We start from the raw sequence: 14,578 nt of genomic DNA on the forward strand, positions 1-14,578 counted from the left end.
CACTTATATAATAATTCTATAATTATTCACATTATTTAAGTGATATGATTCATTAGTGTAATTGTACTGGCTCGTATACACACGAGGAAAACCACGAAATTTCCAATGCAGCCAGGGCAATATGAAAGACAAAAAAATGTAACAAATAACCAACAATTAAAGGTTACCAATAATAGTGTACAACAGAGATGTATACCTCTCGCCAACTGAAAACAATTGTCAAATTCATTGGAAATGAATTTTCAAAATCAACAGACATGCGGTCTTTAAATTTTGTACATCTCAACTGTCTTCTCTCTTAAGCAGCAATATGACAAAACATTTAAAAGAAGAGCATATCTTTAGAATTTCCGATAGACAGTCTTGCGCCGAACGGTGTTGCCATTGCTCGCTTAGAAATCGTCGAGTTTCTTAATCAAAAACACATAAATGCTTTACAAAATGTTAAATAGTTAATAAAACAAATTACAAATTTGAGCTTTCAGATGCCCATATTCGGGTGGTGACGTACATATTCAAAATTTCATAGCTGTAGGTACCGTTGTTTTATCACAGTATCTGCATAAATGTTATGTACGTTAAACATACGTATATTTATGCTGATTCTTTATTATTAAATATCTTTAAATATAACACACAGTGATAATATTCGGTAGAAACAGTTCAACGCAAAATGCGAAAACGAAATTAATAGCCCTTCTGGGCTAATGCGCTTTGGGATAAAAACGCAAAAATAGAACATAACAGCTTTCATTGTTAGTGCTTAAAAAAAAAAAAAAAATCGATAGGCCTTATTTAATTTAATAAAATCGAAAAGTTGAGCAAGTTGCATATTTTTGAGAGGATAAATATGCCACGAAACCTTCAAAATCATTTTTTAGTTCATCACGCACGCATATCTGCACACAAAAATAACAATACCTATTATTCTTCTGCATCTCTGTTTAGAAATGTTTTAAAAAAACATATGTACCGAAAAACATTTATTTGTAAAGTAAAATATTTTTTTTTTCGAAAATATTTTAAATAAATTTTAAAAAGAAGATTTTTCGCGATCATATTTTGCCGCGGTTAAGCCCGTGCAGCTGTCTGTCTGTCTGTCAGGTACTGAAAAAAATCAGTACCTTGGTACTTACGTGGTTTGGACTTTGCCAAAGCTAAGTTTACTTTTAATCTATTTTCATCCATTACATTTTTTAATATTATTTTTCACTTGAAATTTGTTTTAATACTTTGTTTTCATAGATACATATCATTACTATTATTTTTATTTTCGTTTTTTTTTTTTTTTTTTTGTGGAACACTACTTTCTAGTTTGAACTTTTCACTTCTCTATCTTCCTATAATGAACTAATATTGTTTAATTAAACTTATAATTACTTTTCATCTTTATTAAACTTTTTTATTTCTGATAGTTTTGACTTTTGCATAATTGCCAAGTTTCTGAAATTTCTAACAATAAATTTCATTAAACTATTTCTGTCACTGTACTGACTTTTTTGAATATGGCTTCTTTGCATGAAAAACTGAAATATTTCTGTTTAATTACTGACATGCATTTAATTAATACAGAGGCAGCTGCACTCGAGTTTGCCACCGATGCTGGACTTCTTCCCAGAGAGGATGAGGCACCACCTTGCCCCAAGTGCCAGGCACCGATGAGAAGCAACAAGAGAAAGGAATCAAAGCTGGGATGGCGTTGGGTCTGCAGCCTGAGAAATCGCAACAACTGCTCTGGCATGATTAACCCCATTGAAAACACATTTTTTGAAGGTACAAAAATCCCAATAAGGGAAGCTTTAGTCATAACTGTGTGCTTTGTTCTAGATCACAGTTTCAGCTACATAAATCAGCAGCTAAAGCTATGGAGGGAAAAGCAAAAATTACCAGTAATTGCAAATGAGACTATTGTTGACTTTTTATCATATTGTCGTGAGGTATGCGAAATTTTTGCCTCTCATCATAGCAGAATGTTAGTTGGTAAAGGAAAATCTATATTAATTGATGAAACATTTTTGACCCGCCGCAAGTACAACCGCGGCAGGGTAACCAAAAATATGACCATCGTAGTTTTAGGCATCTACTGTCGAGAAGACAAAGAAGGATTATTTTTCAAGGTTAAAGGAAAAAGCAAAAGGCATTTGTGGCCTTACATTAAACATCATGTTCACCCAGAAACCACCTTCATATACACTGACTCTGCTCCACAATATAAAAGGATAGAAAATTTATTTCCGGCAGCAACACATAAAACTACCAATCACAAGAAAGGTAAATATGTGTCTTTTTTTTTAATGAGTGACATTTTTTTTTTCATCCTTAACATTCAGTAATCCTTTATTTACAGGCGTATTCGTAGATCCCGATGATAAACAGAACACTATAAATGATCTTGAGGGTGAAAACAAACTTTTTAAGAGGTCTATAAAGAGCAAGAGAACAGATGATATTTGCACGCAGTACATGGCTGTACATTATTACAGGCAATTCCGCTTGAAGCCCTTTACTTATGATGGAGAATGACTTGCTCAGTTTCTACAGGACATTAAAGCTGTGTATCCAGGCCATGGAAAAGTCGGCCTTGAACTTAAAATGTTGGAGGAACCAACATCAGAAAGCGAAGGAATTGAGGACCTGATGCCTCCAAAGAAATCTGCCCGACAAGATGATGATATACCATTCATTCAGGAAGATGATGATAAATGGGGTAAAACCAACAAATATAACTTTATTTTTGACATAATTTATTTATTTACATATATATACATACAAAAATTGCATTTAAATATTAAATTGCATACCATTATAATCTATGTGCTTATTTTTCAGAGTAAGGGAACACAGACCAAGTTTTAAAACTGGAATAAATGATAAGAAAAGCATACAAGTAAATTGTTTACTATAATTTGTGTAAATGTTCAGATGGTCCACAAATTTTGATTTAATACCTTTTTGTTTTTCACTACATGAAATTGTTATTTTTTATTTCCATTTAGAATTCAACCAAAAAACAGAGCCCAGAAAACAAAAGGATGGAAATATTGCGAAAATGTAGCATATCTTTTACATAAAGAGGTAAATGTGTATTTCAGTTATTCTCAACTTTTATTTTGACATGAGAGCTATTCTTTATATATTTTGTTATTCCTTCATTAAAATAAACTTTCTTTCACAGCTGCAGATCCAAAATGTCATGAAATACTATGACAGAGGTAAGACAAAATTTTAACCATTCACAGCTTATGTTTCAAATTAGTGCTTCACTTTATTTTAATACTACTCCTTCAGTAAAAGCAACTGTAAAATTTATTTAGTTATTATTAGTATAAGTTTACCTACTTATTTTTCAGTAAAAAAAACTTTATTGCAAATTAGGTAATCCAAAAAAAAATAAATAAAAGAAAGAAGAAAACTAATTTTGGCAGATAAATTGACAAACATAGAGGTGAGTTGATTAATTTAAAGGTTTCCAGCCTACTTCTTACCAGAAAACATTTTATTGTTAAGGATAATTTATCACCCCTTTCAGGTAAAGAATATTGCAGAAATGATAAATGAATCTTCAATCAGAAAATATACAGGTGAATTCATTACTTTTAATGTTTCCAGCCTGTTTATTTTAAGTATGTATTTTCATACTACGTTTATTATTTTAATTTTACCGTTTATTTATTATTTTAAATATAAGGATTCAATCTTACATTATTAATTTCTTAAACTTGCCACCCTTTTGTGGTAATTGTGTATTTTTGTACTATGTTCAATTATTATTTTCTAGTTCAAAAGAGTATGTAGTTAACAAAAGATTAAAACTAAACAACAGAAAGAACACTTTTAGAAAAATATTAAAACATTTAATAAAAGTGTTTATATATACGCTAACTTATGTTTTCATTATCGTAACCTTGTTTAGTTATCTTGTATTATGAATATGCATAATATGGATATTTTGTTTAGGGACTTCAAAAACAACATTTTGCTGCCACTTAGACGAGGGAAGAAGCAGATGGAGAAATCAACTCGGATGACAAACCCAGTGCCTGGGGGTATAGCCAGGTTTTTCTTTCAAGAAACACATCCGAGTTGAAACGACTGATGTGGGCCACACCTGAAAGCGAAGGAACTGAGCAACTGCTGCCACTGCAGGAAATCTCGACGATCATGAAATTTAAAATCTTGTTTACTTATCTTGTATTTTGAATATGCATAATATGGATATTTTGTTTAGGGACTTCAAAAATAACATTTTGCTGCCACTTAGACGAGGGAAGAAGCAGATGGAGAAATCAACTCGGATGAGAAACCCAGTACCTGGGGGTATAGCCAGGTTTTTCTTTCAAGAAACACATCCGAGTTGAAACGACTGATGTGGGCCACACCTGAAAGCGAAGGAACTGAGCAACTGCTGCCACTGCAGGAAATCTCGACGATCATGAAATTTAAAATCTTGTTTACTTATCTTGTATTTTGAATATGCATAATATGGATATTTTGTTTAGGGACTTCAAAAATAACATTTTGCTGCCACTTAGACGAGGGAAGAAGCAGATGGAGAAATCAACTCGGATGACAAACCCAGTACCTGTGGGTATAGCCAGGTTTTTCTTTCAAGAAACACATCCGAGTTGAAACGACTGATGCGGGCCACACCTGAAAGCGAAGGAACTGAGCAACTGCAGCCACCACAGGAAATCTCGACGATCATGAAATTTAAAATCTTGTTTATTTATCTCGTATTCTGAACATATATAACATGGATATTTTCTCTACAAAAAACTCCAAATAGTGAACTGCCAAGTAATACTGCTGAAAAATGCAAAATATGGTGCTGAATGGTAAGTAATATAAAATATATGTGTGCACATTAAAATTAGAGGATTATGGCTCCTGGCGAAACCTCGTAAAAAAAAACGCATCAGGATTCCTATCTCCTAGTCTTACATGTACTAGCTTAAAAATTGGGATTATTTGTAACTATTTTGTTTCACTAATATCATTAATCACATTTCTTACTGTTTCTAATTTTTTTATCAAATTTAGATTTAATTAAAAATCACTTTAACCTGCATGTAACGTCAAGTAATGTGAAAATAGATAGTGCCTATTTTTTAAACGAAATTATATGATAATACCCGCATAAATATTTTTTATAAATAACTGATTTAAATATAATTATAAAAACTCTAATTTACAAAATTTGGTAATGCTTCAATTAAAATGAATAGTCAAAAAGCAGAAGAAAAGATTTTTCTTTTTTTAAGTACGTGTAAGTCTTAAGGTGATGTGGAAATGGAATCATTTCTAATTTCAAAATGCTTGTAAAAATTGTTCTTTTTCAGATCTGATGAACAGGCCTCGATCTATAAGAGTGGAATTCAGTGAAACGAAGCATTGGATTTTAACAAGGAATGAATCTATAACAGTTTTTCTTGTGAAAAAATGAAATTTTATAAGTTATCGGCAGAGTCATAGTTACTGTTTTCAGCGCCCAGGGACAACTGAAGATTTTGTGCCCCTCCCGACTACTGGCCAAAAATGGAAAACATTCAACTCTAAAAATTCGTAACATCATTTTGGCTTCCCTTGGATGATGTGCCCACGGACATATGCTCCCTTTCCAGCCCTGGTTATCATATACACAGTTACTTGTGAACTTGTTGACTGTGAGAAACTGGATACATATTTTCTTGCAAAACTGTGAGAAACAAGATAAAAATTTTCTTGTGAAAAGATGAAACTGTGAGAACCTGGATAAAAATATTCTTGTGAAAAGGTGAAACTGTGATAACCTGGATAAAAATTTTCTTGTTAAAAAGTGAAATTTTTATATAAATATAAATAACATAATTTAAGAAGACAAAGATTGTACAAGCAATATCATCTAGGGGTAAGTACCTTCATTTTGCAATATATGTTTACATTGATAAATTAAAAAATATGAAATTCTAGCATATTGAAACATAAGTTAAGAAATGTATGTTTAAATTGATTAATTAAAAAAGGTGAAATTCTTACATATTGAAACAAAAGTTAAAAAATATGTGTTTAAATTGATTAATTAAAAGAGTTGAAATTCTTGCATATTGAAAAATAAGTTAAGAAATGTATGTTTAAATTGATTAATTAAAAAAAAGTTGAAATTCTAACACAGGGAAAAATAGAAAATATATGTTCAAATTGATTAATAAATAAAAAAAATGAGTGCTATATACTGAAAAATAAGTTTCTTAAAAAGAACTTAGCATATATTACAAATAGCTTAATAAATGTTCTAATTTTTCATTTCTCATCCATATATATCATGTTTAACTATCATACACTTACCTGCATAACATAATTAATTTAAATATAAATTCATTATTAATTTAAATGCCAAATAATATAATGCCGAAATTACATGCAAGTCAAATTTTTAGGTTGGAAGCTTTCTTTTAAATCAATTGTTTACAGTTTGAGCCTAAGTACTTCTTCGCCCTATAGCGTTTCATGCAAAACATTTCACTCGTTAAAGTACACGTTAATTAAAATTTCTTGTTCTATTACTTTAGACTGAATTACAATTAGTAAGTTATCATATCATGCTTAGTAATATAACATTAACTATGTTGTACAACATTGAAGAAACAGGGAATGTCAGGTGTCATCATGTCAACATGAACAAGGGTAAGTTCAATTTTTCCTTTTGGTTGTTCAGAATTGTTTTCCCTGTCCACTTCCCTCGGATAGGGAAAACAATATTTGGCCGCCATCTTGGATTTCGAAATGCGCTTTTTGGCGCATTTCTGAAATCCAAGATGGCGGCCAAGATGAAATATTATAAGGTCACTTTCAAAGAAATGATAGAAATTTTAATAAATATAAACTACAGATTTTCTTATTTTCGAAGTTCGAAAATCTAAGTTCATCACATTCAAGTACAATATCGTGCATATCCCCAATATGCTCTCTTAATTGTTGATTAGGTTAATGAATTTCTGCCGTAAGATGAACCAATTAAACTACTTCCTATTGATTCGGAACGTACATCATGCACATTACATAAATGTCGAAATAAATTACAACGAAATTAAAAATATCTTTTCGCAAAAAAAGCAAATTTCATTTTTAAGAATTAATCTATCCAGAATGAAATAACTTTGTACACAATGCTAGAATATTATGCAAGAGCAACGGCTGGCATACAATACTGTCAAAAAACTAAAATGGCGGTGGTAAAATTTAGGCTGTGTCTACCCGTACGACGTCGGACGTTTAGCTGAAACATGGTAAAAATGCTAAACGTACGACTAGTTGCGCAGAGACACTTTCGTGATTTAATATAAAGACGTGAAAATTTTTGACCTTTTGATAGTGTACCTGATGATTTATTAAAAACACAATTGACTCTCTTATATTTAATATTGAAAAGAAGGAGGGGGATATGTACAAAATAATAATAAAGATAATTCTAAGGTATTTTTTATAAATATATGTGACTTCTGAATATAGAAAATAATCGCTTACAAATCACTTATGCAGTATTTGTTTTATTATCATATCCTGTCCTCATAAGCTCAAAAATAAAACTTTATACAGGAAAGTCATTGAAGTAAGTAAACAGATGATTATTTTTGTTAGAAAAATTATAATGTTATGAATATTTTCCTGAAGATAATTATACATTATATTCAAGCATATTTATATATTAATATATATATATTATATTCAAGTAATAGATGACATATTTATATATTCTATTTAAAAATAAATGGCAGCACTATGTCTTATCATTAACTTTATCAAAAGAACTTATAGGTTTAAAGCACCTAATTTCTAGTATAAGAACTGTACTTCAAATGTCCTTTTCTTTTCCCCTTTTTTTTTTTTTTTTCTGTAAGAGTTTTGCTTTATACTATTTACAGATGTGACATCTAAAAATGCTTGGCCTTTTTTATCCAAATATATAAATATGGAAGTCTGAAATAATGCAATATATTTGTATGTATATAGAGTAAAATATTAGTAAATTCTACATAAGTACATTATTATTCTAAGATAATGTGTTTAAAAATATTCAGTTTAATGCAAATATGTGAATCAATTTATAGTACATATAAATTTTAAGTGTATGACTTCTGTTGGATGTTTTAAGTAAACAATAAAAAAAATTGACCTTTTTATCAACTTATCTTGAACATATATACATTATTACTTTTTTTTCCTATAAGAATAAACTTTATCTAATATAATAATCTAAAAATAAATAATACACAACATCTATTAAGGCAAACCATTTTTAGTACAGTAACAAATAATACAAGCAGTATAATTTAATACTTTCAGTTGTCAGAGAATGAAGTGAGTTTTGTGAAGCTATTTAATGAAAAAATCTGAAAACAATTTTTGATGGTTCTAAAATACAAGTTCTAAAAGAATTAAAATATGTACATGAGATAAATGCCGCTCTTTTTGTTTTAACCCCTTTGAATAAATTTTAACCAATTTGATACTTTTTTTACTTCTTTTCAAAACCTTGAAATACATGAGAAACTGATTTCAGGACCAACACATTTCAAGAAATATTGCTAACTGCAATGAATCAGCACACATGTATGACTTTATCAGAACAACCAGAATGTCTTGTATTACCTTTATTTATTTATTTAAAGTTACTAATGGATTTATATGTAGAAGAGCTGAGATTTCTAATACAGTTACCACACTGGCATTTTTAATGATCTTTTCATTAATGATTTAAAATCTCTCTATATATTTTTATTATTTTTCAAATGAAAAGTTTTTGTTCATTTGTTTCCAAAATAACAGCTGCTTCCTTAGTTCAATTATTATTTTTCTTAACTGGTTTGTCTGGTGAACTCGTGTGATTTTTTTTTTTTTTTTTTTTTTTTGTGAATACATTAATTCTGTAATTTGTGGTTTTCAGTTTTTTAATTTCTCTTTTGAAAAGTTTTCTGCATTTTAACTTAATAGCCTTGAAACTTATGATCAACATTCAATATCTAACTTCCATTTTAAATTTCAATGTTTACCTGGATTCATAACAAGTGTATTATTTTTAAATTATTCAGACAACTTAAGAGCTGTGTGTCTTACATCTTCATAATGGTAGAAAATTTCATTGTACAGCCTATGTACATTTTAGTTTTGTCATGTCATGCCATTTGTGAAATATTCCTTTTCTCTGCTTAATGTTATTCCATATATAGAGATATTCAGTAAGTTTAAGCATAATAAATTTGTAGAAGATAAATGTCTAAAATTGCATTTTCAAATTCCTATGTAGACTTTTACATTTGCATTTAGTACAGCAATCAATTACGCATTGAATTCCAATATAAAAATATTTTTTATCACAGCCTTCAGATCATTCCTGAACATCATTCAAATCATCATCAGACTGCAGTATGAAATATGCAAATACTTCTGTTTTTGAAACAAAAAAGAATGATGACAAGTTCTAGTGAACATTGTGCATAGGGTATAAGCTGAAATTATTATTCCTGGAACAGCAATCTGGCAAATTTTAGTCTTGTGTGCTGCAGCGTTTTTATGCATAGCGGAATTTTACTGCTGAGTTTGCTACACAGTTTTATAGTTAATAGGAATTGTATTGGATTATTACGTCAAAAAAATGTGAGAACTATGTGTCTAAAAGAAGATATGCCTTTTCAAAGGAACAATATAAGGAAAACTGGCTCTGTTTCACTTTATACATGAGGAAAACAGCAAAATCTCCTATGGAGCCAGCCTATTCGTCAAGATAAAACTCTGAGCGAATTACTAGCATTCAGCGGATTTACCTCTCGGCCGCTGGAGGGCCTAGTACAAGTTGAGTCAACAGGTTAGCGTAATAAACACCTTTTATCATGATATTATGTGACCTATAATCTATAAGCAATGCTCTTCATAAAAAATATTAATTCCGTTTGCTTTCTGGATTCTGAAGTTAGCTCTTGTTTATCTATTCTCTTGTTTTGAGATCTGCTCATCAAAACAGAGCAGCAGGTCAATTAAAGAAGGATATGCATGCAGTGAAATCATCTTCAGTACGATCTCAAGTCATAGTCACGTCTTTAATCCACCTAATATCCAGTCCCAGTACTTTTCACTATTTGAGCAAAAGTATAATTCCTGTTGGAGTCTAAATTAAGATGAGCTCCGGTATTTCAATTTTCTACTGAACTATTTTCATTAATTAAATTGAATTATCTAATTTTATTTATTAATTTACATTTTATTTTTATTTTTTCTTTATTTTTATCTTTGTTGACGACCTTTCATAGTCCTTCTTCTTTTAGAAATTAAGTACTGACCACAATGCATTGAGGCATAAAATTGAACAGGCACTCGTATAATCCTATGGCAAACATTCCACACTTGCTAGATAATGTGTTTCATATTGAGGACATCGAAGCACAGCCTACGCAGGCCAGATAGAGCTTAAGTCACATTATTTTGATCCCTGCAAAGCCCGCAAGGGCTTTCTGCCTAAGAACAGGGATGCTTTTGTGGAGCACTTTTTAAAGGTTCGATTTGGTTTGTTTGATTTTAGAAAAGCACTTGAGGGCTATTTGTCTAAAGAAGAGCAAAGATTCTTGATGGCTTCATGATGGTCCTTTCGAAGAAAACTAGCTGGCATTCACATTGCGCAAAAGAAAACATTAAAAACTCCCATGCGACCAGTCCGTTCGCTGGAATTTCAAACCAGTCGAACTAACAGTATTCACCAAATTTACTGGTAGGTTTATACTCAACAAGGGACATATTTTTGGAGCAGGTAGGTAGTGTAAGTGTCAGTAAATGACGTAACCAGTCTTGGGCAATAAGCTATGAGTGGCGTTCTTTATCCTACTGAAATACCGTGCTTGGATTCTTTGTCAGGTATTGGTGTATATTGGTTGAGACAGATAGATTTTCACATGTTATGTCTCATGTGCAAGTAGTAATTAGAATGGTGCAAAGCATAGTATAACATCGTCAACGTATTAGACAGTGAGAAATGTGACAACACTGACTAAGAAAGGAATGCAAAAGATACAAAAGCAGATTCGAAATAGATCTGTATTCTACTCAAATCAGAAGGTGAATGCCCATATGATAAGGGTAACACAAACGCAATTATCACTAGAGGATATAATCCTACTTAATTGTGATGCAGTCTCTCTACTGTATATTCATGCTCTGTACGAGATCGTCCACGAATTTCTGAGAAATTATGTTCAATTCTTCTTGCAGGGCTGATTACAGCTATGAAAGCATTGAAAGGCACTAGCGACGGGTTGTCAAAAGTCCCCAGACCATACACCATATATTAAGTTGCAGCATACGACAGCCTTCAGAATGCCTACGCTAAGACAGGTGCTATATCTTCACTCCTTAACAAGCTAGCGACAGTTGGTATACCATGAAGTGTAGCACTATTGTTCGCGAAGAATCTTGGAAAAGATGCACGTCAGGAGAAGCACATTAGCACAACTGCAGTCAGTAGTGAATTAATCTTCTTCAGATGTATGGAGCTTCATATAGCGACAAAGCATTTCACTTCCACTACCAGGATCAATGTTCCGTCTTACCTTCTTCGGGAACATGCAAGGACCTGACTCGGAACAGAGAGCTTACTAAAGCTATGTTCAAAACTGTGGGAAGTAGACAGGATACACAAGAAGGGTATACAAAACCCTTTATTTTTCTCTATTTACAATAATTTCCGTACTTCGGAATACACAGACCCGCTACTTGGGGTCTAACGTAAAAATATAAAAATAGAACTAAATTCTAATTTAACTTTAAAATAATAAACGTGGAAGATTGGCCTTATATTAACAGGAAGCCGTATGTAGTACAGAGAACTGTGAACACTACAATACGTTTAAAATTTATCAAGAGGATTAAAACCTCTGGCCTGGAAGGCAACCAGCAACTGCGTAAAACTTGTAAGGTAAGCGGCCTGCTTCGACTCACTGCTTCCTCTCTCTCGCTTGGCAAAAAGCCACAACTTAAATACTTGGCGTTCGCCAGACAAATTTTGCCCAAATATTTTAACGCTTATAATTCTGACCGGAAGTAGAAAATAAGAAGTGATAGTAAAGATTTAAAATAAAATAAACGTTAGTAAAACTTAAGATCCTTACGTACTTCCCGCCAGAGTTAATTATTTTAAAACTGAGGTCTAAAACGACCTTGTTGAAAACTTTTAGCTCTAGAATCTAACGCGAGGCCAATCTTTTACAAACATTTTTCGCTAGAAACTAGAAATTTAAAAGAAAGAAATTTGTTTTTACAATAGCAGCTCCCAGGACACACAATTTTTTTTCATTTGTACTGCATCTAAACAGGAGCTTTTATTCAAATCTGGATCCTTCCAGAGATCTGGAAGGAAAACTAGTTTAATGAAATGTTACAAAATGAAATGGCAGGTAACATGTATAATTATATTTCTCTAAACATTCTTATTTCATTCATGAATATTTTAATTATCTCTCCCCGTGTTCTCAGACATGTGTTGTAAAAGAACACCAAACACGAATGTGTTTATGTCTAAGTGTTCAACACTTCCTCCTACAATCAAAACACTAACGTGTTAAAATTCAACATACCAAGACCTCGTAACACACCCTAATTTCAACTCTAAACCCTGAGGTACTATTCTGAAAGTGGCTAACTCTGAAGTGTAGCGTCAGAGAGCCTAACTACATCATTCAACCTTTAACACATATTCACCATGATTTAGTCTTTTTACAGTCACACGAATAAAAAAAATTTTAACATTACTTTCACTTTTACCATATCACGGTATTTCTTAACATTTAAAATAACAGTTCACACTGTATATAAGAACATATTAACATGCCGTTAATTTTATACATTTGAAAACATACATTAGTAGTACATTGTTAACTTCTGTTCTTTTCAAAGCAAGTGCCAATTCTTTCTACATTGAAATAATACATTTCAAAAAGTCTTTCAGACTACAACTTCTTTCTTGCCAGAATGTTTTAAATAATATTTATACAATAACTTTTTACAATATTTAAGTCTTTACACAACGCTATTATACATCAACTTTAGTTTTACGCGCGAGTAATTGAAAAACATAATACCAAAATCGGTAACAACTCATTTCTGGCCCTTTTGGCGATAAAGGTAGACCTCGCATGAGGTAAAACTTCTTGAAATCTGCCACTTGCAGTAAGAATGAAAGATTAACTTAATGTTTGCAAAGTAACAGAAAATTTTACTTATCTTTGTGATATTCGGACGTTCTTTTCTGGGCCCAGTCCTTAAAGGTAGTGCAGATAGTTTTTTGATTTATCCTCCTTCTTGTACCGGGCTCGCCCTTCAGTGCCTTCCTCTAGATGCTTTCTTTTTTCTCCAGTTCGGTCACCCTTGAATACCTTCTTTCTCGCTTCTGCCTGTGGTCTTGGTCGTTTGATGGCAGCTGGTCTTGGCGGAACCGGGAAACTTCTTTCGTGTTCCTGCTTGGACCTCGTTGCTGGCCGTTTAAATTTTCCTTGTAACTTTTCCTCCGCCGCTGATGGCCCTTCCGCAGTTCGGCGACATTTGCTGCGGAGAGTCCTGTCGGATGAGTAGATCTTCCGTTTTAGAGCCGGGTTATAGTTGCCGTCATTTCTCCTGGTTCTCTTTGCATACGTCGTCCTTCTCCCTTCTTCCTTCTGGGGGTGTTCGTGAACTCTCTTTTCTGGAGGGTGGAACGGCTTCTTTTTCTTGCTACCTTCAATTTTTCCGCGGGGAAACTTTCTTTTCACTTGCTCCTGCCTCTTAATGGCTTGCCCTTGTACTTGTCATTTTTCCACCTGTGGAGCTTGTGCCTGCGGTGTCTGCCGTGCCGGATCCTGCAAAAGTTCTGAAAATATTTGCATTTTATTACGATCATAGTAGGGTTTCATTTGATGAATGTTTGCGGAGCAGGTTTCACCATTTCTGGCTTTTAACACTACTACAGCGTGAGTTATTTTTTCTATAACATATGGTCCTTCAAATCGTGGAAAAAATTTGGCAGTTTTATCTTCTGGTGCTGAAGAAAGTGAATGCTTAATTTTTAAAACTTCATCCCCTACTTTATAAGTTACTCCCCGTCGTTTCAAATCATAATAGAGCTTCTGTTTTCTTTGTGCTACTTCCGTATTCTTTTTTGCTTCTTTTATTAGTTTTTCTATATCACCCCTTTTAAATTCTGGGTCTCTTTGTTGCACATAAAATAATTTATCTAACGGCGTTATAATCTTTCTGCCTAAAAATAACTCAGCAGGAGTTTTGCCCGTTGTATCATGTTTTGCGGTCCTAAGGGCGAAAGCAAATTCATTGACATAGTTATCCCAGCTTTTATGAAAACTTTTAACATAACTACAGATAATTTTCACTATATTTCTATTGACCCGTTCCACTATATTTGATTGCGGCCGATACGGGACCATTTTTAAATGACGTATGCCCAGTTTTTGGCACATGTCTTCAAATATATTACTTACAAATTGAGACCATTATCCGATATAACTTTTAGGGGCGCCCCGTATTTTAAAATATATTTATTTAAAATAGAATCAGTAACTAATTTCGC

General features: G+C 32.3%; 1 protein-coding gene across 2 annotated transcripts; it reads left to right on the forward strand.

The window, feature by feature from the left end:
- The first annotated feature begins 1,524 nt into the window (after window positions 1-1,524).
- Window positions 1,525-3,302, forward strand: LOC146992866 (uncharacterized). 2 transcript variants are annotated; one of them, XM_085809081.1, is made up of 5 exons: window positions 1,525-2,271; window positions 2,348-2,707; window positions 2,830-2,887; window positions 2,997-3,075; window positions 3,176-3,302. In XM_085809081.1, the coding sequence occupies exons 1-2, from the start codon at window positions 1,554-1,556 to the stop codon at window positions 2,521-2,523; spliced, it is 894 nt and encodes a 297-aa protein (XP_085665207.1). In that variant the 5' UTR covers window positions 1,525-1,553; the 3' UTR covers window positions 2,524-2,707; window positions 2,830-2,887; window positions 2,997-3,075; window positions 3,176-3,302. The 2 variants fall into 2 exon arrangements, with proteins under 2 accessions (XP_085665207.1, XP_085665206.1); XM_085809080.1 differs by having other exon boundaries at window positions 2,997-3,217.
- Window positions 3,303-14,578: the final 11,276 nt, after the last annotated feature.

The sequence above is a fragment of the Stegodyphus dumicola genome, chromosome X2 (assembly GCF_044657685.1).
Source record: "Stegodyphus dumicola isolate Sdum_Otavi_A_Nest chromosome X2, ASM4465768v1".
Taxonomy (NCBI): Eukaryota; Metazoa; Arthropoda; class Arachnida; order Araneae; family Eresidae; genus Stegodyphus; species Stegodyphus dumicola.

Coding starts and splice junctions, on each gene's coding strand:
- LOC146992866 (XM_085809081.1), top strand. CDS start 1,554: ATGCATTTAATTAATACAGAGGCAGCTGCACTCGAGTTTGCCACCGAT. Junction 2,272..2,347: donor AACTACCAATCACAAGAAAG/GTAAATATGTGT, acceptor CTTTATTTACAG/GCGTATTCGTAGATCCCGAT.